Source organism: Lissotriton vulgaris, chromosome 10 (genome assembly GCF_964263255.1).
Source record: "Lissotriton vulgaris chromosome 10, aLisVul1.2, whole genome shotgun sequence".
Taxonomy (NCBI): Eukaryota; Metazoa; Chordata; class Amphibia; order Caudata; family Salamandridae; genus Lissotriton; species Lissotriton vulgaris.
Window position 1 is genome coordinate 1,058,558,666 of NC_141698.1, and position 24,938 is coordinate 1,058,583,603.

At 42.6% G+C, this 24,938-nt stretch overlaps 1 protein-coding gene across 3 annotated transcripts in view; it reads right to left on the bottom strand.

The window, feature by feature from the left end:
* The window catches only part of RBMS3 (RNA binding motif single stranded interacting protein 3), a 1,376,050-nt gene that overhangs the window by 171,668 nt on the left and 1,179,444 nt on the right, over positions 1 to 24,938 (bottom strand). For all 3 annotated transcript variants that reach the window (XM_086942113.1, XM_086942115.1, XM_086942114.1), the window contains exon 7: positions 18,001 to 18,107. In XM_086942113.1, the coding sequence (XP_086798239.1) occupies positions 18,001 to 18,107 (107 nt within the window). The remainder of the gene's footprint in view (positions 1 to 18,000; positions 18,108 to 24,938) is intronic.

Here is a 24,938-nt window from a genome sequence, read left to right on the forward strand (position 1 = left end):
AGAAGCATTAAATCCAGGAGTGAATCTGGCACAAGTCAAAGACCTGTAATTCGTGTTTCTGCAGGGAGCGAGTGTTGAGCAGCAAAGCTTTAAAGTGTTCCCCTTGATTGGCCTTGCCCTAACCTACAACACTGTTATCCACCCCACTGGGTGGCTCATGTCACCTCTAGCTAATGACCAGTTACATCGTGCACATTTGAAGACACCACCCTTCCCCGCATTCACGATGTTGTCCCCACGTAGCTCTGTCGTACTGTATGCGCTGCTCATAGCCATTGGCAAAACCGGCAACATGACTGGCGCCGGACGCCTCCGGGACGCTGACGGGTGCAGATGGGCTTGCCTTAGGTGCGTCCGCGCAGCGCCTGTGCTTGTAAGCATTAGGACTAGAGACCGACTCTAGCAAAGATGGTGCCTCTCAGTGTCCACACTGAGCAGATACTTGGTGCAATCCAGGAAGGAAACAGTATCCGCCTCCCCTCCAACAACAAATGTAACCAAAACTGTAGGTGAGGCAATCATCACTAAATAATTATTAAAATTACAGGTTTTCTTTAAAAATGTGGTTAAAACGTAAGAGCAGCAGCGAGGAAAATGCAGGATCAAGTTTAGACAGAGGCCATATTACAGCCTTGAGGCTAGACACCTGTTTACGGAAACAGTAGACAGGGCTTGTCTGGATGCTAAATGCAGTCAGAGTTATGAAGATGAGCTCAGTGATTTGCTGGCAGCGAAAAAGCATCCCTGGTACTGTGTCAGTGTTATAAATGACTCCCAAACCAGCAGAGAAATATTAATTCATGTCTGAGAAAGCTGGCAGGGATAGGGAGGTGGGAGAGCTGGCACCAATAAAGCAGTGACTACTCACAAGACCAAACCGCATTACCGTGGGCATCCCCGGCCGCCCAGGTCAGACGGCTCTCTGATCTACAGCGTTTCTAGCCAGGAAGGCTAGTAGCCAAAAATGGGGTCTAAAATGCTTTCATATATTTTGAGTACTCAATGTTCCAACGTCTCATAGATATATAGATCTAGCATCCAATGTTTTGTATTTATGGAGCAAAGTATTTAGTAATCAGAGCATTTCTAGCATAAACTCATTGATTACAGGCCTTTCCACCAGATGGTCCAATCGATCATTTGCAATAGAATGGTCACAGGCATCAGTGGTGAATGGCATCGGTGGGGAATGGTACAATACATTCCATACAATTCAAATTCCATATATATTGAAAGCTGTGACTAGAACATAGGTTTCCAAACTCAGCAATGTAGTAACCGGATCACAGCTTTTACATTTCAGTACTTGGCACGCCTTGCCTTCACCCCTCCTTCAACCTCTCACCCCCCACTCTCAGTCCCCAGTATCCCACCTCCACCCCCGCAACCCCCGGCCTCCAATCCTCCCCCATTTACCCTTCCCCTATGAGCACTGATGCCCTGCCCAATAACGCCAACACCCACCCTAACACCAACGCTCTCTCTAACACTTCTAACCCCTTCACCAGCACCACCTCTCCACTCCGACTCCCCCCCTTCTCCAGTAACCTATACACCTGTTCACCGCCAGTACCCTTCCCCAACTCCGCACCCAACCCCACGCTGGACTTGATTATGTCCACCCTCCTCCAAATGAAAGAAGAACTACACACCATCAAAGAGTTGCTCATCACACACCCCAGACACCCCCCTCCCACCACCACCTTTACACCTAACAACACTTCCCCCTCACATCCTACTCACCGTACCAAACAACACTCCCCACACTGGACCTCTATCCCCTCTCGCAATACCACCAATCGCCCCAAACGCACTACCAATACGCTCTCAGACCATGACATACACACCCTTCTCCGCACTTACGGCCCGGTTCCCCAAAATCGCCTAGCCACCAACCACCTGTCCATCCCAACGATACTCTCCAACCCCCTCAGGCACCACACGCATAACAACAGAGGCTCCGTCCCCAACAATCTCACAAATGTACCCCTCACTCTAGAACCTTCCTCCACCCTCTGCACCCCCAGACTCAAATGCTTACTTCTCAACTGCAGATCGGCCCGAAGACATTCCGGGGGGGTCGCTGATCTCATCATCTCTCTGGAACCTGATCTAGCCATTCTGACTGAAACATGGTTGTCTGAATCTTCTACACCTTTCATGGATATCCTAGTCCCCCCAACTATTGTATCATTAGACTTGACAGGTCCAACAAGACAGGCGGTGGAATTGCATGTATTCACAGAAGCAACCTTTCAGGTATTAAAGCCACCGCCCCCTCTCTTACCTCCTGTGAATACCTCTGCCTTGATGTCATTAGCAAAAGCAAACCGGTCTGCTCACTACACATCATATACCACCCACCTGGGGACAAGCTCTCCTTCTCCCAACAACTCATGGACACAATCTCAACCAACACAGGATGGCAAAACACTCAAATTTTCCTTGGCGACTACAATCTCCATTGGAATGATCACAGCGACACAGTGGTAAATAGCCTCAAAAACTTCCTCAACGCCCTTGATCTCACCCAAATATGCAATAGCCCGACCCATGAGAAAGGCTCTATCCTTGACCTTATCATTTCCAAAGAGGACTCTATTCAACTTGAGTCAATCCAACCTTGTGACTGGTCAGATCATCATATTGTCTCCTTCTTCATCAATGAAAAGGTTAAACTCACCTCAGTTCAACCCTCCAAGCCCAAAGTTTGGAAAAGAGACATGAAGAAACTCAATCCAAACTCCCTACCGCCTAAAAGCTGCAATCTCCTACGTCCCCCTCCCGGCGATACGGACGTTCAATTCTTGACTGACCACTATCTAATGCTATGACCACAATACTCAATGAGACTGCACCCATGCAACTGAAAAGAGTCTTGTCCAAGAACTCCAACCCATGGTATGACGGGAGCCTCAATGAAGATAGACGGGCCATGCGAATGGCAGAGCGCGCATGGAGATCAGCTCCCTCTGCACTGCACCTAAAAGCGTTGAAGAAACAGAGAAACGCCTACTTCAGGAAAATAAAACACTCAAAAAGAGATTTCTTCAGCCTCCAGCTCTCCCAAGCAAAAAAACGCCCAGAAAACTGTTTGAGCTAATCAGAACACAATCCAAAGAACAACCCCAGACACTCAGCACCATGGGCGTTACACTTACCTGTGAAGACTTCTCTGCTTTCTTTAACCAAAAAACCGACAACATAAGGAGCGATCTCCTCAATAACGCAATCCTTTACTCCAATCCCCACCACACAGCATCCTCTGAACCAAAGAACAATGCTACATGGTCATCCTTTGGCACCTATTCCGAGGAAGAAATTGGCAGACTACTCAGCACCCTGAAACCATCCAATCACCTCACTGACCCTCTTCCTGCTAACGCTGTAAAATACTTTACCCCTCTGCTCCTCCCACTCTGGACTAAGATTATCAATAGCTCTCTTCAACAAGGAACCATCCCTAACTCCCTCAAAGTCGGACAAGTCACACCGCTACTAAAAAAACAACAGCAGACCCCACTGATCTAAACAATTACCGTCCTATTACAAATATTCCCACTCTCGCTAAACTGTTGGAAAAATGCGTACAGCTACAACTGACTAAACACATAGATAAGTTTGATCTCCTCAACCCTCATCAATCAGGCTTCCGAGCAGGGCACAGTACCGAAACTGCCATGACTCACATAGTTGACGACGCCCTCCAAATCCTAGACCAAAACGATACCTGCCTCCTCATCCTTCTCGACCTCTCATCAGCATTCGACACAGTTAAACATGAGAACCTACTCGAACTATTAAACACAAGAATGGGCATATCTGGGACTGTTCTCAAGTGGTTCACTTCCTTTCTACACAACCGGTCTTAGAGATTCAAAAGCAACAACCTGATGTCCTCTCAGGTACCTGTATCGTTAGGCATCCCTCAAGGATCCTCCCTCTCCCCAACACTGTTCAACCTAGTCATGGAACCTCTCACCACTTTGTTACAAGCATCCAATGTTCACTTTCACATGTATGCCGACGACACCCAACTTTATCTCAAAATACAATCCCCCAAGGACATCATGCTCCTGAACTCGACGATCAGAAACACCCAATCCTGGCTTGCCGAGAATCACCTCACACTCAATGCGCTGAAGACTGAGTTCCTCCTGATCTCACCACCCGCAAAAATCTCTACCGCTCAAACATGGCTTAAGCACCTAACTGCTCTCAATGTACAACCTACCATCGTAGACTCAGCAAAATCTTTAGGCATAACACTTGACGCCAATCTCAACATGCAGCAGCACATCAGCAATGCAACCAAAGGAGGGAACTTCCAAATCAATACCTTGAGAAAACTTAAACCCTTCCTTCCAGCCAAAGACTTCCAAACGGCAGTACAATCCATAGTCATCCCGCGCATAGAATACGGCAGCATCGCCCTTTGCGGGCTCCCCCTAACTACAACTGCACCCCTAAGAGCGTCCCTTAACGCTGCAGCGAGACTCATCACCGGTTCAAAAAAACACTCGCATATTTCCCCGGACTTTAAATCCCTGAACTGGCTACCTTTGGAAGCCAGAATACATCTGAAAATCGCCTGTATGACACACAAGGCTTTACACATGAACTCACCCGGCTACCTCACTCAAAAGCTAACACTTTCTGGCGGTTCTAGAACTACTAGAAGCACAAATAATCTTCTGCTGAAGCCTCGAAGATTTCGGAAGGAAAAAACTTATAAACGCGCCTTCTCAGGAATGGCGCCCAGGATCTGGAACTCACTCCCTCCTGAAACCAGGCTCATCTCCTCTAACAAACTTTTTAAGAAAGAAGTAAAAGCTATCTTCATGGCTAAATACACATGATTTATCACTCTGTATTTCTCAGGACTCCGCTCTGTACTACCTGCCTGACCCCTTGGCCTATTTGTATTACTTGTATTATCGACTTAATTGATTGTATAAGTTCCCTCTTTGTGTATTTTTATATTATTGACGTACCTGTCTGACTTTGCACCCTGTACCTACACTACCTCAACTATTACCTAGTTTTGTATTACTGATGCACCTGCGTGACTATGCACCTTGTAACCACCTACCTCAACTATGCCTACCATTATGCTATCTCCAAAAGCATTTTAAGCACGCTTAAGCAAGTATATGCTCCCTCTCTCTGTACTTTGATATTATTGACGTACCTGTTTGACTTTGCACCTTGTACCTACACTACCTCAACTATTACCTTCTTTTGTATTTGACCTACCTATGTAACTATGCACCTTGCACCTATCCACCTCAACTATTGCCCACTTTTATGCTATCACCCCTCGTCCTTGTAAAGCGCTCTGATATCTGCAAAGATCTTGTTCGCGCTATATAAAACTTTCAAAATAAAATAAAATAAAGTACTGGTTTGCTCCTCTTCTGGTATTACAAGAAGAGTCACATCTAGAAAACTCTCAATAACACAAGACATTTTAATTAAACAAATAGTTTGGCCCATCCCCTTTTCTTTGAGACACAGGTAGCTGGCAATTAACTTAGGTGTCCCCTTTGTTAGTTTCTTGATTCCAACACCACGTTGGGTGCTTTTTCCAGTACTGATTTATGCTTCTTCGTTTAGATCTTCCTTTCCCTTCTTTCTTCCTGTATTTGAGTTGAAGACCTATTATGGACAATACCAGTGGTTACAGTGGGGCTTTGGGTCAGCCCACCCTTTACCATTGGATAGCTTCCTTATCAATCTCTTTTGCTTGCTTCTTACTTAAAGCTTTCAATCCTCAACTTGCCTTTGTCCCTCCCATGGAGCGTAGCTTCTTTACCATCCTTTTGATAGGAGGATTTGTATCCTTCCACTGCTTACATTCAGTAAACTACTTTTTTTATTTTTCCTTCAGCACTCCGTGCAAGGTCATCATTTTTGCTTTTTTCCTCGTTTGATGCTTCCCCAGTCGTATCCATCACGTTCTCTGCGTTTCTCTATTCTCTTGCTCTCTCCCTCATGCACTGCTTCCCATTGAAATTCCATACGCCCACTCTCTGTTTTGCTCCACCCTGCCATCCGAGATCCGTCCCATTCCAGTTCCGCACTCCACGTCGAGGGCACCTGTGATTGGCCCCAATCTGTTTCTTTCCCTTTCGCTCTTGCCTTATGTAACAAATGCCCCTTCTCTGGACACCTCCTTTTCAGAGTCCCTTGAAGACCCAACCCCTTATTCTATGACATGAAGCCTCACAGTGCCGCCGTATCCCCTTTCTTCTATTATGGTCTGGTGGTAGGAGCATAGCTGCGTATACAACTGCTGTGGTTGTCAACTGGCGGTCTCCACTTCTACCCTTAATTTAATACCTCCTACCCCTATCTCAAGTAGGGTAGAGCAGTCGTTCTCAACCTTTAAACTTCTGGGGATCCCTCACTTTATTGTTACTGGAATCCTTTGAACCCCACTGAATCATTATAGGAATTGGGTCACCCCCAATAAGTAAATTTTGGAATCCGGGGACCCCAATCTATGCAATTTCGATGATTTGAACTCCCAAACAATACCCCAAAATACGGAAACAAGCATTCAACACACATAAACACAAATTATGAAATATTTGATTTAATTCACACAAAATATATTAAAAAATCTAAATGTTAATTTTCATTGGGAAGTTTATGTCTTTTGTAAATTCAATGAGGCCAGCTATCGTCCATACTATATTCTGTTTAATGCACTTGCACTGCCCCACAAATCAATCTGAGGAGACCAACTTAATTTTTGACCAACAATTTCAAATTCCTTCACATTTACAGGAAGTTTTACAATTTAACATTTTGCTTCTTTATTTATATACACCTTATTAATCTGATAATATGATTTAATTTCCTAAGCATTTGCTGACCCCTTGCGTCACGTGCCACCGGGAGTCCCTGGGCCACAGGTTAAGAATTGCTGAGGTAGAGCACTTGGAGGAGGTGGGTTGCATCAATCATAAAGTTCTGTATATGTTGCAAGATGACTTTTCATCAATTCTCTCCCCCAAGCAGGTTCAGTCTTTCTTTTGGAGGGGTAACTCTCGCACGCCATGTTCGGAAACGTAGCTCAATGTCACAATGAAGGGACGGAAGGTAAAGATTTGTAGCACAAAAATGCAGGTGTTTGTTGTGTGCCTTCTCTGATGATGGACACTCCTGAGCCTTTAATCCTCAAATAAGTCTTTTTCCTTTAAGTTTGTCATGAAAGATGCTGAGCCGCAGCTCTGCAACATGTGACTGATATTCGATGGCCTTTGTGTTTCCAGAGTAAAAAGCTGATCACTGCTTTTCTGTGCAGTTGTTGTTACAGCTGGAGTGACATGCATGGAACCTGAGACTTCAGTCATTGACCTTTCAGGTTTCAGAGACCAGATCTCATCAGTGCAGTTGTTGTCATAGCTTCAGTGACATCTGTACATCCAAGTGTGGTCCTTTCATGTCAGCTAAGCATAGCTCAGCATCATCCTCCCTTGGAGGGGGCTGGTGAACTTATCAGATGTGCTAAGACTTTCATTTGGCTTCTCTGCTTCTAGGGGCATGCATCTCCTATTCAACCTGAGCTCATGCCTGTGTGTACTATTTTCTGTGCCTTTAGTCGGCTGCTACATTAGCTCAGTTAGTTGGGCACCTGCTGCAGAGATCTGCAGATAGCCACAGGTTAAATTACCAACCGAAATTATCTACCTTTAGGATGACACTAACATTCAGGTTCCCATGGTTGTAACTGACCTACAACCACAGCCAACGATACAGATGTGCTTGCTGGGACTAGTCACCCGTAACAAACACACTAAATATGTGGAAAAGGTATTGGAATTAGGACTCACTGTGGTAAAGAAGTGAGTAGCCTTGAGATGGATGACCAAACGACTGCCAACACAAAAGCAATGGTTATGGGGATTTGCAAAGAGGGTAAGGGCTGAATGTGGGGTACACAATAGGTTGCTTTACAATGGAGTGGGACAGGGATGAAGGGTGGAATGGGACTAAGTAGAAGTCTGGCTACAACAGGAAATGGGAAGCTCTGAACCGAGACAAGGTACAAAAGGAATAGATGGTTAATACCATCTAGATGTGTCTGTGATACTGATTTGCAGTGATATAATGCAATAATACCAACTGTGCTGCATAAGCAATTCAAATCTTATGTATGGGCTTCTACGCATTTGTATATGGTGTAACACACATCTCTCTCCGTGTTTACGGGGGACAGAGGGATTGGGACAAGTAACTCAGCAGTAATACTATCTTGTCCCTAAAATCAAGAAATAAATGTAATTACAAAAATTAAAAAAGATACAAATCAGCTGTTTTCACTCCTAATTGAATCTTGTTGTTACCAGCTGAATATTATTTTTCTTGCTGGAAACTGTGACATTTGCGCATGCAAATCAGGCATGTTGAAAAGGAAGGCCAGGATGCAGAAAACATATTGAGTTAATTTTCATGTTTTAACGAAAGAATCATTGAAAAAGAAGATAGGTTCCACCCTATATTGTATGGTTATGGCTACTAGTTTTTGTGATCTGTGTAATTCAAGCCCCTTCGGATGTATTAAAACGCAATCACGTAGGAGGGGGACCAATACATTTAATATCCAGCCATTTTTGAAGTGTCAACATAGAATTTCACCAGAGGTAATGACATAGGAGGACATATTTACAAGGGGATATCACCACCAAAACATGGTCTGTCCCCCTTTGCAGCTGCATCATTACAATACTCCACTCCTCTGGAGACAAACGGACACTGGCGCTGGCCCAAGCTGCTCCATTGCACAACAAACACCCCCCCTTGAAAGCGGGGATCGCACAGCGTTCACCCTGAGAGCCTGCTTCGGCGCCGCCTCTGGCGATCTCTCTTCCTGCACCCCGGCCCATAAATGGCGGCTGAATAGGCATCGAGGAGAAGTCTCCTACTGAAACAGCCTAAGAGACACCTCGAGAAGCTGCCGACTAACCTTAGGGCCCTGTGAATGCATAGGGGAAAGATGAAAATGGGGACCGGCAGAATGAAACACCAGGGGCAGAATGCCTTGCCTGACCCCAGGCTGGCTGCCACAGTGGTCCTTTACCACGTTGTGCTTCTACTCTTGGACACAATTGGACATTGACCAGACTTCAAGCATATCCCCCATCCGGCTCACCCATCAGGGCATGGAATCTGTGAACTTGCCACTGACCGTTGAGACCTAGCAGTTTGGCCGATGCTCGGGGAGCTACCTTGATAGCTATAGAGGAGAAGGGCTGTGGACTTTCCCCTCGGCCATCGCCTACCCAGCCGGACTTTCGGCAGACTTTCCTTCGTTTCTCCTCCGTATCTCCCTCCTACCCTTTTTACCTTACTCCCCTACCCTCCTACACTCATTTTATCTCGTCTTCTATGCTCTTTAAATGTTTATTTGCAACAAATGTAACTTGTAATATTCTGGAACCTCATGTAAAGCGCTCTGATACCTCCGGGTCTAGCCAGCGCTATGGGGAGACAGGTCGGAGATTCACTCCTTGGACGTCACCTACCCAGTCGGTCTTTAGCCCGACTTCCTTTCGTCTCTCCTGTCGTCTCTTCCTGCATACTCCGTCTATTGATGTCTCTCCTTCTCTCCTCTCTCAATGTATTGAGACTGAACTATTTTGTCTGATGCCCGATGGAGCTACCTGGTTTAGCTATAGGGGAGAGGGGCCGTGGACTCCCTCCTTGGTCGTCACCTACCCAGTCGGTCTTTAGACAGACTTCCTTTCGTCTCTTCTTGTTGTCTCTTCCCTTATCCTCCCTTTCTCCCCTCCCCTGCCCCCTCCACTACTTTTCTCTTTCCTTTCCCTCCTCTCCTAACGTATTGCCTATTTTTTTGATGTATGGTGTAATTGTTGATCTTTTTCTGATACATTGTTGATTCTCAAGTAAAGCGCTCTTATACCTTCGGGTCTAGCCAGCGCTATATAAAACTCTTTAAATAAAATAAATAAATAAAATAAAACATCACTTTTGGAGACATACTGATGGCGATATTACCTACTTCATATTTACAAAGTGGAATTAAGCCACTTAATGTGGCTTAACGCTGTCTTATAAATAAGGCCCCTTTACATGCATAACTCTGCATGAATGGTTTTGATGCTGCCTCAGATTTGCACAGAGGTGTAAATCTGAGGCAGCGACAAAAACTAAGACCATACAAGAGCAGGCGTTAGAATGGCAAAACGAAGAGAAATACTTTCATTTCTCCTTGTTTTTGATTTTTCTATGCCTGCCACAAGCTACAATTATATTAGGAGAAGATTTTATTATGACAATGCATCCACACAAAGACAGGTTTTACATTTCCCATGCACACAGCCCACTGATGGGGAAACTGGAAAGCTTTACACAAGCACTGGGTGTGGGGGACAGCTAGAGAACACTGCAAAAGACACGCAAGGCCGAATCCTATTATTCGGGAGCACATAATACCTCCTACAGGATACACTACTTCTTTACTTACCCCATTAGTAAATCTCCAAAAATTTGTGAGGCTGATTACGGAGCGAGGGGAATCTCAGACCACTCGCCACTAAGCACCACCACAATACGATGAAAAAAAGGGGGAGAGAGGGGGCAGACTGAAGAATGGAAGCCTGGAAACTGTCCTCCTCAAAAAAGAGAAGTTCCATACAGTAGCCACAGATAAAGTAAAAATAGCATACATAGTTAGGCAGAAACAACTATACAAAGTGAGAGACAAGGTGGGGAAGCTCCAGGCATGGTTCGGCAGTAAGGATTTGGAGAGGAGCCACACCAGGTACTTTATAGCTTCAGAAGGTTTGAAAATTATGGGAGGCAAGAAAATAGAGGCAGAATCCAGGGATTCTGCGATGAACACTTGACACTCCCCAGTCCGGATCTACAGACCTTTGTCCATCACTGCCCCTGCAGGAGTTTGGACAGAAGGAAGACCCTAGAAATAGAAGAGTACCTGACAAGGGAAGAAATACTGCTAGCCCTTACCCATATCCACTCTGGGAAACCTCTGGGTCAAAAGAATGGCAGGCAATATTATAGACCCACTGCATGAGATGGGCCTGAGGCATACTGATGAGGGAAGCTCCCTCGGGATCTGAACGCTGCAACAATTGTCCTTATCCATAAAGTGAGTAAACCCAAAGACGGGTAGGCCCGTACCGGCTGATATCACTTCTAAATCCAGACACCAAAACACTGGCCAAAGCTTTAGCAAATAAGCCTTGAGTGTAATTCCCAAGTGAGTCCATCCAGACCAGAACATTTTCATACCCCAAAGATCGACAAGGCTAAACTTGCAACACGTTTACAATAATATCACAGCGGCAAAGAAGCTGAGGGTCCCACTGGAAGTGGCGTAGTTAGATGCCAACCAAGCATTTGTCTCAATAGGATGGCCATTCATGTTCGCCATCATGGAGAATATGGGACTTGAGCCCAAGCTCCTGAAATGAACCAGGCTCTTGTACGTAACTCCCAGAGCCAGAATTAAGGTAAATGGGATCCTGTCTAGAGAGTTCCCCATCCGGAGGGGCACACGGCAAGGTTGCCCCCTGTCACCAATGCTGTTCGTCTTTGCCATGGAAGCCCTAGATGTCCAGGTAAGGGATTGGCGTTGGGAGGACCCCTGGAAAGAATCAGGCTTTGAACAATGTAACAGCATTGCACTCTTCGCTGGACGATGTGTGGGACACAAATGTGATGGTACCATTTACACACCTCCGGACCAGTGCTTGATATGAGCCGGTGGTTTCCAGTGCTCAGCAATGGCACTTAATTGTCAACACTGGCACTTATGTCAGTCTGCCACATGGTGGCACTGTTTGTCTAATTCAGTGATCAGCACAAACTTTGTTTATTAATTCAATATACTTTGAAAATGACTACTACCTGCCGTGCAAGCCATTCTTAAAGCTTTGGGACCTGGAATAGTCTAAAGTGTTACACTTTTAGAGACTGGCAGGAGCAATTGGTGCTGTAAGCTGCAGTGGCCTCGTGACAACGTCGCTGTCACTGATTTAGTTACAAAATAACCACTGCTCCAGACAGAATATGGCATGGCCAGAAAGCAAATATTCAAATATTTGAAGCCACGTCATGCTCTACAAAAGAGGATGCTTTGAGGGGTGGAAACAAAGGATGGTTTCCCCATGGAGATGAGAATGCTGGGAGAGCTTATAACAAAAATAACTATCTCCCTCACATTTGCAACACTGATGAGAAATACACAGGAATACCTCGAGCGGCTAAGGACACAAGGGCAGAGAACCATGAGGGATCTGGAGGATGACGACTGAAAGGAAGAGGTGTGGCGCCGCGGCTACGAGCGACTGCCTCCGGAATCTGGGGATCACGATTCGATCACCGGCAGCAGATTAGCCCAGCACCATATGACTCTGGGCAATAGCTTGCTTAATCTTCCCGACGGCCCCTAGCGCCTAGAGACCCTTACGAGTGATTGTGCGCTTTACAAATGTGGATTATTATTATTACTGGAGAGATGCATCACAATTCTCCAGAGAAGCTGCCAGAAAGGTGAGCTTCCATCTCATCTAATTGAAATTCCTGCACAGATTATACTACTCCCGAATTACTGCCTCACAAAATAGATAGAACCAAAGACGACCCATGCCTCCGACACTGGCCAGAGGGGCACCTTCAGTCACACTGGGGGATTTTCCCACAATTCAGCATTTTTTGGAAGGGAGTAATCCAAAATTCAGAAAAAGCTACAGGAATACCTGTAGGGGCAAACGGAATGCGACCTCCTGTAATAGATAATGGACTAGCCTAGGATACATAGTGACAATAACTCTTACGGGGTAACCCAGTATCCCTAAGAACCTGGGCAATACAATGAAAATTATCAACAGTGGTTCTTTCGGGCACGCGAACAATTTCTTTAAATCATAGATATGTCTTTAACACAGCTCAACGCATAACTTCCTTACTTATTATGCTTTTGTGATTAGCAAAGAAGTGCAAAACCAAACAGAAGAAAGGGTCAGGATAATTTAATTAATCAATTTTCATTTTTCATCATTTTTGTTTCCAACTGACACCTCAAATGTATGCATAAAAAACTTTTTACAAAATGTAAGATGCGGCGCAACAGTTCAAAACAGATGTGCAAAGTGACAAAGTGTGAAAATTTGTGACAATGTGACAAATAAGTGATAGTCTATTTACAAGTGAATGGAAGAGGGTACGGGGGGAAAAATTCAACAAAGGTCGGTTCGTATTTTATTCATACTCAAACCCAGGATGCTATATATACTACTTAAAGCTGGGTATGGTAAACTGATCCTTCCAATGGTTCTGTCGACGTTTCGACCCTGTGGACACCTTATTTGTGGGTCACTAGCGGGTCTTCTTCAGGACAAGGGGTAGGAATAGGTATGTTGCGCCTGTTAGGTTAAAAAGATTTTATAACCGTCAGGTGTAGGTTCTGCACAAAAGTATGACAAGAACTGTTATTGCAATTTTCAAACAATTTTACCAGTTCTTTGTGGAACAGCCCGGTATTCTACTTGATAGGCGTGTCCTCTGCAGTCTTGAATCTGCATAATAAACACAATTTAAAAAGATTGTGTTGAATATTCTAACGTGATCATGTGGGGGATTCATAAATAAACCACATCCGTGTTACACACTCACCTATCCTGAATGTCCTATTTTCATAATCAGGTGCGTGGATGGCTTTTCTCTCTCATTACCAACGTCCTTTAGCTTTACTTTCAATAATCTGCAAATTAATGTATGTGTGTAACTAGTCTCAAACTATACTGAAATGGGGGTGAATATTCTACATATCAACTCAAATACTGACACTCACCAGTGGGCAGAGACGTGATTTCATGCCCTCGTAGGAAATGTCAAATCGAATTTGCCTCCCAAATAGATTAATCTGAAAATTAAAAACGGAAGTGGCCGTGAATGCTCATGAACCCAGTAAGTTTGCCTACATCCTAGATAGTGAGTGAATCGCTACACTCACCAGGCGAGGTGCGGTGTCTTTACTCCATCCGGACAGCTTTGAGGTATCAGGTTACTAACGCGAGTCCGGGAACGCGATATAAATGGACTTCCGCGTTTAACCTCGAGGACGTACACGTCGCCTAGCAACATGACGCTAGGCAACGTAACGGAGTACGGGAAGAATTCCATGCATTACTCGTTATTAAACGAGAACACTTCCTCAATTATATATGTCCAAACAACCTATGGATTCACGATATTTTAGAAGGTTAAAATTCTCTTGATATAGCAATCGTTTGTATTGCTAGTTAACCAAGCGCCAAACAACGTAATGACGCCTACGCACACAATACGGAGTGACCACATCCGAATGCGTGAGGATTTGCAAGCGTCTCTCGTTGCTAAGCAATCGGGAGACCAGTGTTGGAAGGAATTCCTTATTGATTTTAAGTTAAAGCTATTCATGGATTTAATCATTAGAGGGTATTAAAAGTGTTCGGCCAAATCTGGTAGAATGATGAACAAAAACGGTCTATGTAAACAGTTAGATTTCCTAATGTAAACATAATTTATAAGATAACAAGTAGGTACTAATACGATTTCGATATTACATAAACAATGAATTTTTTAAATGTACCAGGGAAGCAGTTTTCAATGAAATGTTGTGTTTAAAAACCATTTACATCATCTAGTACAAAACATGATTCTACATTTCAACCTACCCCATTTATCTCATTCATTTATTTTTAAGTTAAAACAACTTAAAAGTTCTGGCTATTTGTAAAATTTATGTTTCGGGGGTATTAGAAAGCGTTGAACCAAGTGTGGGTGAATGATGAAAGAAACAATAGTTCAAGCCTATCTTTAGACCTCGATCTATGTAGACAATTAGGCTTCTTATAGTAAACACAATTTGTGAGATAACAAGCAAATACTCATAAGGCTTGGGTATTGTATCAATACTGGAGTTTAGATGTACAAGGGAAGCAGTCTTCAGGGAATGTTATGTTTCAAGACAAGTTACATCATCTAGATACGATTCCACACTTAAAGCTGCCCCATTTGTCTCGCTGTTTCCTCTCTCTCATTAAGACCCTGAGAAACACTATTCAGAGAGTGTATCCATCTGCATTCCTTATAGTTCATAGTTCTTACTAGGGAACCACCCCTTGGGCCCACAGTTACCTTTTCCACGATTCTCCACTGAATCTCTTCTGGTTTATGCTTATAGCTGTTATAATGCTCAACTAGTGGGGCCCCAACAGTGTTGCATCTGAGTCGGCTCATATGTTGCAATATTCTTGTTTTAACTTTCTGCGTGGTTTGCCCTACGTATATCAATCCACATGGACAGCTGATGGTATATATCACATGTGTACTGTTACAGTTGGTGAAATGTGCCAATTTGTATGTTCTGGAGTTATGTATGAAAGTCGATCCTTCCTGGCAGAAATCACAAGCTCTGCAACTACCACACTTGCGGTTGCCCATCAGTGGTGGCAGGTTCAACATAGTTCTCAGGTCTTGTTGTTTTGGCGGATCTAAGAAAGCCCTCACCACTACGTCCTTGATATTTCTTCCTCGTTTGAATGCAAACAGCGGTTGTTCCTCCATCTGTAGATCGCTAGCCACAAGGTTCCAGTACTTTTTTATAACCTTCTTGATATCCGCACTTCTGGTGTTATAGGTGGTTACACATACCAGCTTCTTTGTATCATCCGTCTTCTCCTTTGGTTCCAACAGTTGTTCACGTGGTTGGTACCACGCACGTTTTTTTGCTTTTTTAAGCAAACTTGATGGATATCCACGTTTCCTCAGTCGTGATGTCAGATCTTCAGCTGCCTTGAAAAAGTCCTGTCGCCTATAGCAATTCCTTCTGATTCTTAGATACTGACCATAAGGCAGATTGTCTCTCAGATTACGGGGATGATGAGATCCATACATCAAAAGCGTATTTCGTCCCATTGGTTTGCGGAATAGGTCAGTGTATAGTTGACCATTTTCAGCTTTAAATGTGAGATCCAAAAAATCGATAGACTCTGAGTTGTGTGCCATTGTGAATTGGATATCTTTGTTTCTAGCGTTCAGCCAAACATAAAAGTCATTCAATTCAGTCTCTGTCCCTGACCAGATCATCAGCACATCATCAATGTATCTTTTCCATACATCGATGTTGTGCAGGTAGGGATTGGCTGGGTCATACAAGTGCTCCTCCTCATAGTGGTCCATGAAGATATTAGCTAAACTGGGGGCATAAGTAGCCCCCATAGCGACACCTTTACATTGGTAGTAGAATTGATTTTCAAACAAAAAGAAATTTTTCTTCATTGCTATGTCCAGGAGGTCTATTAAGAAGTCAGTTGGCATCCAGTGCGGTCTTTCTCTTTTATCCAGTGTGGTCTTGATGACTTCTATGGCAGTAGTCTGTGGGATTGACGTGTACAAAGATGACACATCTAGTGTCACCAAAATCTGTTTTTTGTTATCAAATGGTTGTCCTTCCAAGAGCTGTATGATATGCATGCTATCACGCACATAAGATTTAGTGTGCGAGACCCAAGGTTGCAGAAAATAGTCTATAAATTTATTAAGGGGCTCCAAAATTGAGCCACAGCCCGATACTATGGGCCTGCCTGGCGGTTTCTCGAGTCGCTTATGTACCTTGGGTAGTGCATATATTGTGGGTATTCTAGGTTCCCGTTGGTTGAGGAAATCGTGTTCATTTTGGCTCAAGAAGCCATTATCCTTTCCATACCCAGTCACTGTCTCAATTAATGTCTTTATCTCAAGAGTTGGATCACCTCTTATCTTGCTGTAGCTTTCTTGCGCTTGGAGTTGTCCATTAATTTCACAGATGTAATCATGGGTATTTTGTACAACAATTGCTCCTCCTTTATCCGCTGCCTTTATCACCACAGCCTCATTACATGACAAGTCGTGGAGTGCATCTTTTTCTTCTTTATTCGTATTGTATTTTATGTATCTCCGCTCTCCTAGTGTTTGCATCACTTCTTCTAGCACTAGGATACATAGTGGTGAAAAGAGAAATGGAGATATGCTGCAGCAAAGCAGGCCCTAAATTGCAAGAGCGGATACTGGGAATGGAAATGTGTAGAATGAGGAAGAAGATGCTGTATGAAAAGATGGTCTCACAAATTTGAGAACATTTTGACGGGGGATGGTACACAATGTAGAGAGACACAAAGAATGGGAGAAGAAGCGATGACCAAGGTCTGGGGGCGGCGAAGGGAACAGAAGAAAGACAAGAACCCAGAAAGATACACGACGCAAGAGCCGGTCCACAGACATGCGAACAGTGAGAAGGAACTGGTGCCATTCTAATGGTCGTGGTGTATGTAGCTGGGTGAGGGCGGTGAAAGGGGGGGGGAAGTGAGTGGTGAGATATGGAGGAGGAAAGGTGCACAAATGTCTGCATTTGTTTTGTTTCCTGTTTGTTTGAGACCTCGTCTCGTTTGCCAAAAAAGACAATATGTCAATGAGTACCTCCAAGCACCAGGCCGAATTAAGCACTGGCTCGTTGATCAACCTAAAGTTATTTTCACTATGGATGAATGTGGGATGAGCGCTTGGGTACGGTAGGGTGTTGTCAGCAGTGGCTTCGAACAAAGACCAGTCTAGAAGACGTGTTGTGTTCTTAATTGATGATAGCAATGAGTGTTGTCTTTGTGTTTCTCAATAAGGCTTCTGGCGGTTTTAGGTGTTGTTTTGGGGTGTGTTATCATGAGCAGCACTATAGTTTCAATGGAGGGTGATCTTTTACAATTCCCTCTCCAAACCCAGGCATTTGGTGGGCTTCACAATAGTACATATTTTAGCAAACTTAACATAGTGTATTTATTTCAGATAAAGCTGTGTATCAGCTCCCTCAATTTGTGTAGCACCTTCTTGGCGCTTTATTTCAGAGTGAACTCAAAATGAGAAAACCTCGATAAACCCCCTCCTTCTAGTCCCACCTCCCTGCCTTCCCTCAGACTGTGATAAAGAGCTCACCTCTCCTTCCCTCGGCCACGGCCGGCCATTCTGTGTGTATTTGCTCTGATTCTGTCTCTTCTTCTGTCCACCATCTGCAAATTTGCACAACAATGGCTCAGGGGGAGCTGTGGAGACAAAAATACAACTTATGTTAGAAAATCTACAAAAATAAAGCAAAGTCAAAGAGCAGGGAAATTAAACGGGGCAGCATGGCCAGACAAAAATGGTATGAATATTATTCTCAGCATTGCCATTGTTAGCCAGACAAAAACATTATTATTTGCAAAGATGAATCAAATATTAGCCTATCTCATTGTGGTTGTTTGCTTTCAGTACCACCTTCCTTAGCTAGTTACAGTCCAAATTAAAAGCATCCTTCCTTCATAAGGAACCACAATCGAAATTCCTTGTAAAAGTGTAAAAAGGGGGGCTTGCAAGTTTGGTAAAAACTGTAAAGGAAGCATCTTAATTCCTAATTGTTGCATACACTCTCAATTGTGCAACTGAGAAGGGCAAATGTAGTTTGGTAAAATAGAAAGCAAGGAAGTGCCACCCTCATCTCTCACTGACAGTGGCACAATATGTGTTTTTAGGCCTGGTCTGCAGAGCTCAAGTTATTAAAACAACAACATTCATAGAGTGTGTGTTTTTAGGCCAGTCCCATTGAGCCATTGATGCATTTAGGCCACCTTCTTTCAGATGCCATTCACGTTTTAGATCAGCCCAGAGCAATATTTCAGTGTTTCCTTTAGTTATTGTCTCTTAGGTGTTAGTCGCCTGTCTAAAGTGTGCATACCGTTGCAGTGACTTTAACTGAGAAGAGAAGCATCCATGCACTGAAATGTAGACATAGTTGTGCCCTGAAAAGTGTTTGCACATTCCTGCTCACGTTGCACCAAGGATCATTTTGCAGCTTATGTGATTTTGCACCGCTTTGTAATTTAGTTTTGAACTCTGATACCATAATGCTGCTTACTTTGCATCACTGGTGATTTTGCACCTAAAATGGAATTTGCCCCAAAATGTGATTTAACACCTACGTGCGATTTGTCATCCTAAAAACTTTCCACACCACAGTGGTACTGAGACTGATCCAGGAGTGATTTCGAAAATCGCTTGGCTGTCAACCCAAAGTTCTGACACACTGATCCACGCATTTTACAACTAATGTGATACCACACTAGTGCAAGATTTGTGCCAAAGATGTTTTTTTCTTAATGAATAGGTAAATGTAATTTTTGTCCTTACGTACATTGTTTTGTACATAAAACTAGTTTCAACACTCTACGTTATGTTGGCACGAAAAACTGATTTTCCACCCAAAGGTGATTTTTATACTAAAAATCATTTTGTGCTTAAATGGGGGTTTATGCCTAAAAGTGATATTGTACCAAAATGTATTTTTCTGTAAATGCATTTTTTGTCATATAAGTTGTTTCATACTTCTGTTGAGATTGTACAAAGGCTGATTTTGAGTGTAAAAGTCAAAAAGTTGCTTTTGCACCGAAATAAGTTTTTTCTCCCAAATGTGATGTGTGATCCTTAGCACCTTTGGACACTTCTGATGATATTGCACCAAGAATGACTTTGCATCTAAATGTGACTGTACACCTACATTTGATTTTGCTGCTAAATGTGATTGCATCAAGGGTGAGTTTTCCATCTAAATGTGATTTTTCTCATAAATGTGTTTGATGCTGTTTTCCATGCATATGCTGATGTCGCACCAATGGTGATTTTGCACCTCGGTGTGCTGTTAACCATGGGAGGTCTACAGAGGCGCACCTTTTACACCTAATATAAAACCTTATTATATAATTTCCTTTCTGTACGGAGTGATGTCCCAGGGCAGTGTAGAGTGGCTGGCTGTAAAGTGAAGCACTGGAGACTTGTGGTGATTCAATCGCAGGTTTATTTGTTGTTAAGAATTAAAGTCCAATACACCCACAACCAGAGCCATCTAGTCGTGAAGAGGCCAACGTCCAGAATGACGTTCGGGGAATCTTAACGCCTGAAGGGCGGCATTCCAGAACACAAACATAGAACTAGTCTTGTGGTTGCAACCACGAGACTCTTGGCATTTATAAAAGATACAGAAAGGAAATGTGAAATTATGAATTATAACATCTTCCCCTCTTGAAAGGGTAACAAAGATAACAGACATTTGCAAATACAAATCTACTCCAAAACATAGTCTCTCAATCCACAAGACAACTGTTTTAAATGAAAAGCTCTTCTGGTTGCCACTTCAGGAGACTCCTCCACAACTGTATCTGATGGTAATGACAAATTGTCAGAGACAACAAACTGTGAAGATACAGATGTTCCAGGATTCTCTTCCGAAGGTAATGACAAATGGTCAGAGACCACAGGTTGTGAAACCGTGGAATTTTCGAAGGCAGGATTAAAAGAAGGAGATTGCTCATAAGTTAAATCAAACCAATCACAGTGCTCTGACTCTGAAGTGGCATGCTCTTTGATAACATGGGCCTGAAGTGGAGATATTTTAACAAGAACCCGCTTGTTCCACCATCCCTTGTCATCAAGAAGAGCTGAAGCTTTATTGACTTGTGTAACCAAATTTGGAGAAGAGAATTTAGATTTCCCTTTCAAAAATCTTTTGGGATTTTTAATGAGCACCATATCCCCTTTTTGCAAGGGCTGATCAAAAGAATGTTTGCCTTCGTCAAAACGTAATTTCATGGAATGTTGTTTAGCCTTCACATGTTCTTGAATAGAGTAAGAGTTATCAGACAAATTACAATCCTTACGTAACCAACTAGGATTGAGAAATGAATGAACTTTCCTTTTCCTAAGTAAAGTAAATGGTGCAACACCAGTTGTAGAGTGTGGAGAGGTATTGTATGCCCACACTTTGTCATGAACAAAAGGCAAAGGACCTAGCCTAGAAGGAATCGCAGTTTGTATACCCTCCTTGATTATACGATTACACCTCTCAACCAAACCATTAGAGGAGGGTGAATACAAAGCAAATTTGTAATGAGAAATATCATGACTTTTAAGATAAGAGCACATTTTTGGGAGAAAAAAAAAGAGCACCATTGTCGGTAACAATGGTTTTTGGAAAACCTTCAACATCAAACACAGATTGTAAAAATTTTACAGCATTTTCAGTTGATGCCGAATTGCAAAAAGAGTAATACAACCATTTGGTATAGTAATCAACTAAAAGAATCCGATACTTGTTTTCAATTGGTAAAACATCATATGGACCGAAAAAATCCAAACCCACTTTGTCCCATGGACCTGCGGGAAGAGGAACAGGACATAAAGGAGTGGAAAGTGTTTTCCAATGTTTGTCAGAGAGTATACATTGGGTACAATTATCAATCATTCTCCTAATGTGAAAATCCATGGAAGGCCACCAGTAAAATTGTTTGATGCGTTGACAAGTTTTTACGATACCAAGGTGTCCTTGATGAGCAGAACGAATGATATGATCTCGTACTGACTGAGGTGGAACAAATAAATCATTGAGCATAACCATGTCATTAACTAAAGAAAGTTCCTCAGACACATTTGCAAAACCTTTTAAATCAGAAGACAGGGTTCTGCGCTCAGGCCATTTGTTAACAATAAATTCTTTGACCTTAGAGAGTGTAACATCACTTTTATAGGCTGAATTCCATTGAACCTCAGAAATGGGTTGACATTCGGCAGTTGCATCAATTGTAGCAACAACACACTCAATGTCATCATCAACCACAGAATTATCAACTAAAGGCATTCTTGAGAGACAATCTGCCCTGAAATTCTTGCCCCCGGAGATATGCTTAATGACGAAATGAAATTCGTGAAGTTTTGAAAGAAGACAAACAAGTCTAGCAGAAGCCTTATTGGAAGTACTGTTGGAAAGCATGTGCATAAGGGGCTTGTGATCCGTGTAAATCTCAAACTCACAACCCCAAATGTAAGATTTGAATTTTGTATATAGCCCAAACACAAGCTAAGGCTTCTCTTTCGATTGTACTGTATCTAGTTTTGGCAGAAAGAAGTGTTCTGAATGCAAAGGCAACCGTTTGTTCTTTGCCTTCAACCCATTGTCCCAAAACGGCACCCAAACCAGTAAGACTGGCATCAACGGTGAGAAAACACTTCGAACCATCCAAAAAAGGATGCAAAGCTGGTGAATCCTCAAGAATCTTTTTAACTTGCTCAAAAACTTTTTGCAAGTCTTCTGACCAGGAAAACTTCACTCCCTTTCTTAAGAGCGCTCTCAACGGCTCAACAATCTGTGCATAGCCATGCACAAACCTTGCATAATATTCTGATAAAACCAGAAATGAGCGAAGGGCATCTCTATCTTTAGGAGGTATGGCATCTCTGATTGCTTTTATTAAAGAGAACTTGGGTTTAATGCCATTGGGAGAGAGTGAATGGCCCAAGTAATCCAATTCTTGAACCCCAAACTTACATTTATCATGCCTGACAGTCATACCAGCTTTTTCTAACAGTTGTAAAACAGTGTTAAGAGTGTGATTATGTTGAACAATGTCGTTCGCATAAATCAAAATATCGCCCTGATACGCTTGCACCCCAGGAATATTTTGCAAAAAGTTGTCCATCAGTTTTTGAAAAATGCTGGCTGCCGAAGCCAAACCAAAAGGAAGCCTAAGGTACTTGAAAGCACCAAAGGGCGTAATAAAAGTTGTCAATTCTTGAGATTTGGGAGATAAAGGAACTTGGTGATAGGCAGACCTAAGGTCCAGGAGGGAGAAAAATTTAGCCCCGCCCAAATTAGCCAATAGGTCATGAATTTTAGGTAGCGGATGGCAATCCACGATTATATTATTATTCAGTGAGCGTAAATCAGCACACAATCTCACCTCCCCAGATTTTTTGCGAACTAAAACTATTGAAGAACCCCATTCGGATGAATCACAAGGTGCAATGATTCCTTCATCACATACATTTTTCAAAACCTTTTTAAGTTCATCCCTTGCACTCAATGGAAGAGAACAAACCTTGTGAATAACAGGTTGAGCATTCGGTTTAAGTCGAATTTCATGCTTAAAACCCAGAACTGTACCAACCTTATCCTTAAATAAGTTTGGAAAAGAACTGAATAAGTTATCCATTTTGAGATTAGAAAAAGACAGATCTGAAACGTTAAAGTTCCCAGAATCATGACTGGTGTAGTAATCATGAGAAATATCACCTAAAGCAATAGGTTGATCGGAACCGGGTCTGAGAATCAAACCCATTCTGACTTGATCAAACCAACCCAAAATATCTCTGCCCTTAAGAGCGACATAAACTTTCGTGAAGGTGTATCTACCAAGACATGCAATGTCTGAATAAAAGAAACCTAGCATGTCGATATCCTTCTCGCCAAAAGCTTTAGGATTGACGTCAGATTTGCAAAAAACAACTTTTTTACCCCAATTGGCATAAAATGTGAGGTCTGATAAAATGGTGATAGGTGAACCAGAATCAGCTTTGACTTTAATTGGCACTGTACCAACCACTAACTCACACCAAGGACCCTTAATGCTAGAAAATTCAACAGAATCACATTCAATAGACAACATAACATCATTAAGTCTGGTTGAGCAAGATTCAAAATTTTCCTGAAATTCAATATTATTGACTCTAGTAAATTTTTTGCTTTCTCTACAACTTCCAAATCAACCCACTTGCTAAAATAGTCTATTAAGACCATAATGAACCTACTTTCACCACTCTTATTCCGTATCGGACCAACAAAATCAATAGCAATCAAATCCCAAACCATTTCTGGACAATGTACATGTGACAATTGTGGTCTCATTGTTGCTAAACGTTTGTCCGAATCAGCATGTTCTTCACACTCCCTCACAACTCTCTCCACTTCTATGTCTACACCTGGCCACCAATATGAACCTTTAACTCTCTTCTTTGTCCTCACAATGCCACAATGCCCTTCATGACACAGATCTACTATTCTTTTCCTCAAACTCTTTGGTGGTATCATTTTTCCTCCCCTTAACACAAATCCTGAATCTACACTCAACTCACTTCTTACCTCCCAAAAACTCCTCTCTTCTACTACATCAGGTTTCTTTTCATCCCAACCATTTAACACTCTGTCCTTAATTTTTTCCATCAATTCATCCTTTTCATAATGTAAAAGCCATTCCTTCTTATCAATAGATTCAACAGTCTCTTCCTCCACAACAGCAATTTGATAATCATCCCACTCGCTTTTTGTTGTCTCCTTAATCGGTAAAGGCATCCTTCTTAAACAGTCTGCAATTTTATTTTGCACACCCGGAATATATTTGATCCTGTAGTTATAATCCTGTAATCTCATTGAGAATCTTGCTATTCTTGCCGAAGCTCTTATCATACCACAAGTAGTCAATAAATTCACGAAAGGCTTATGATCAGTTTTCACATCAAACTAACTCCCCCACAAATACGCTCTAAAATGTTCCAATCCCCACACACAACCTAAAGTCTCTCTTTCTATCACTGAATAGAGTTCTTCAGCTGGTGTTAAACTCCCTGACGCAAATCCAATGACCACTTCCTTTCCACTTTCCTCATTCTGTGTCAACACTGCACCCAAACCTTTTCCGTTGGCATCCACTGTTAATACACTCCTCAAATTCGGATCGAACCCTTTAATAGGTGTGGCATTGCATACTTCCTTTTTCAAAATCTCAAAGCTCTGCTTACATTTGTCACTCCAAATTTACTCCTTTGCTTTAACAATTGTCTCAAATCATAAGATTTCTCTGAAAAATGTCTTTAAAAAAAGAAATGTCTCACAAATTTAGAGTAATACTCCATCAAACCTAGAAATGAACGAAGTTCATCCTTATTTCCTGGCTCTGGTGCTTTCCTCACTGCCTCTAACAATTCCTCCTTTGGTGATATACCATCAACACCAATATTATGTCCTAAAAAGGCTACCTTTTGTTTCGCAAACTTGCATTTATCATACTCTGCTG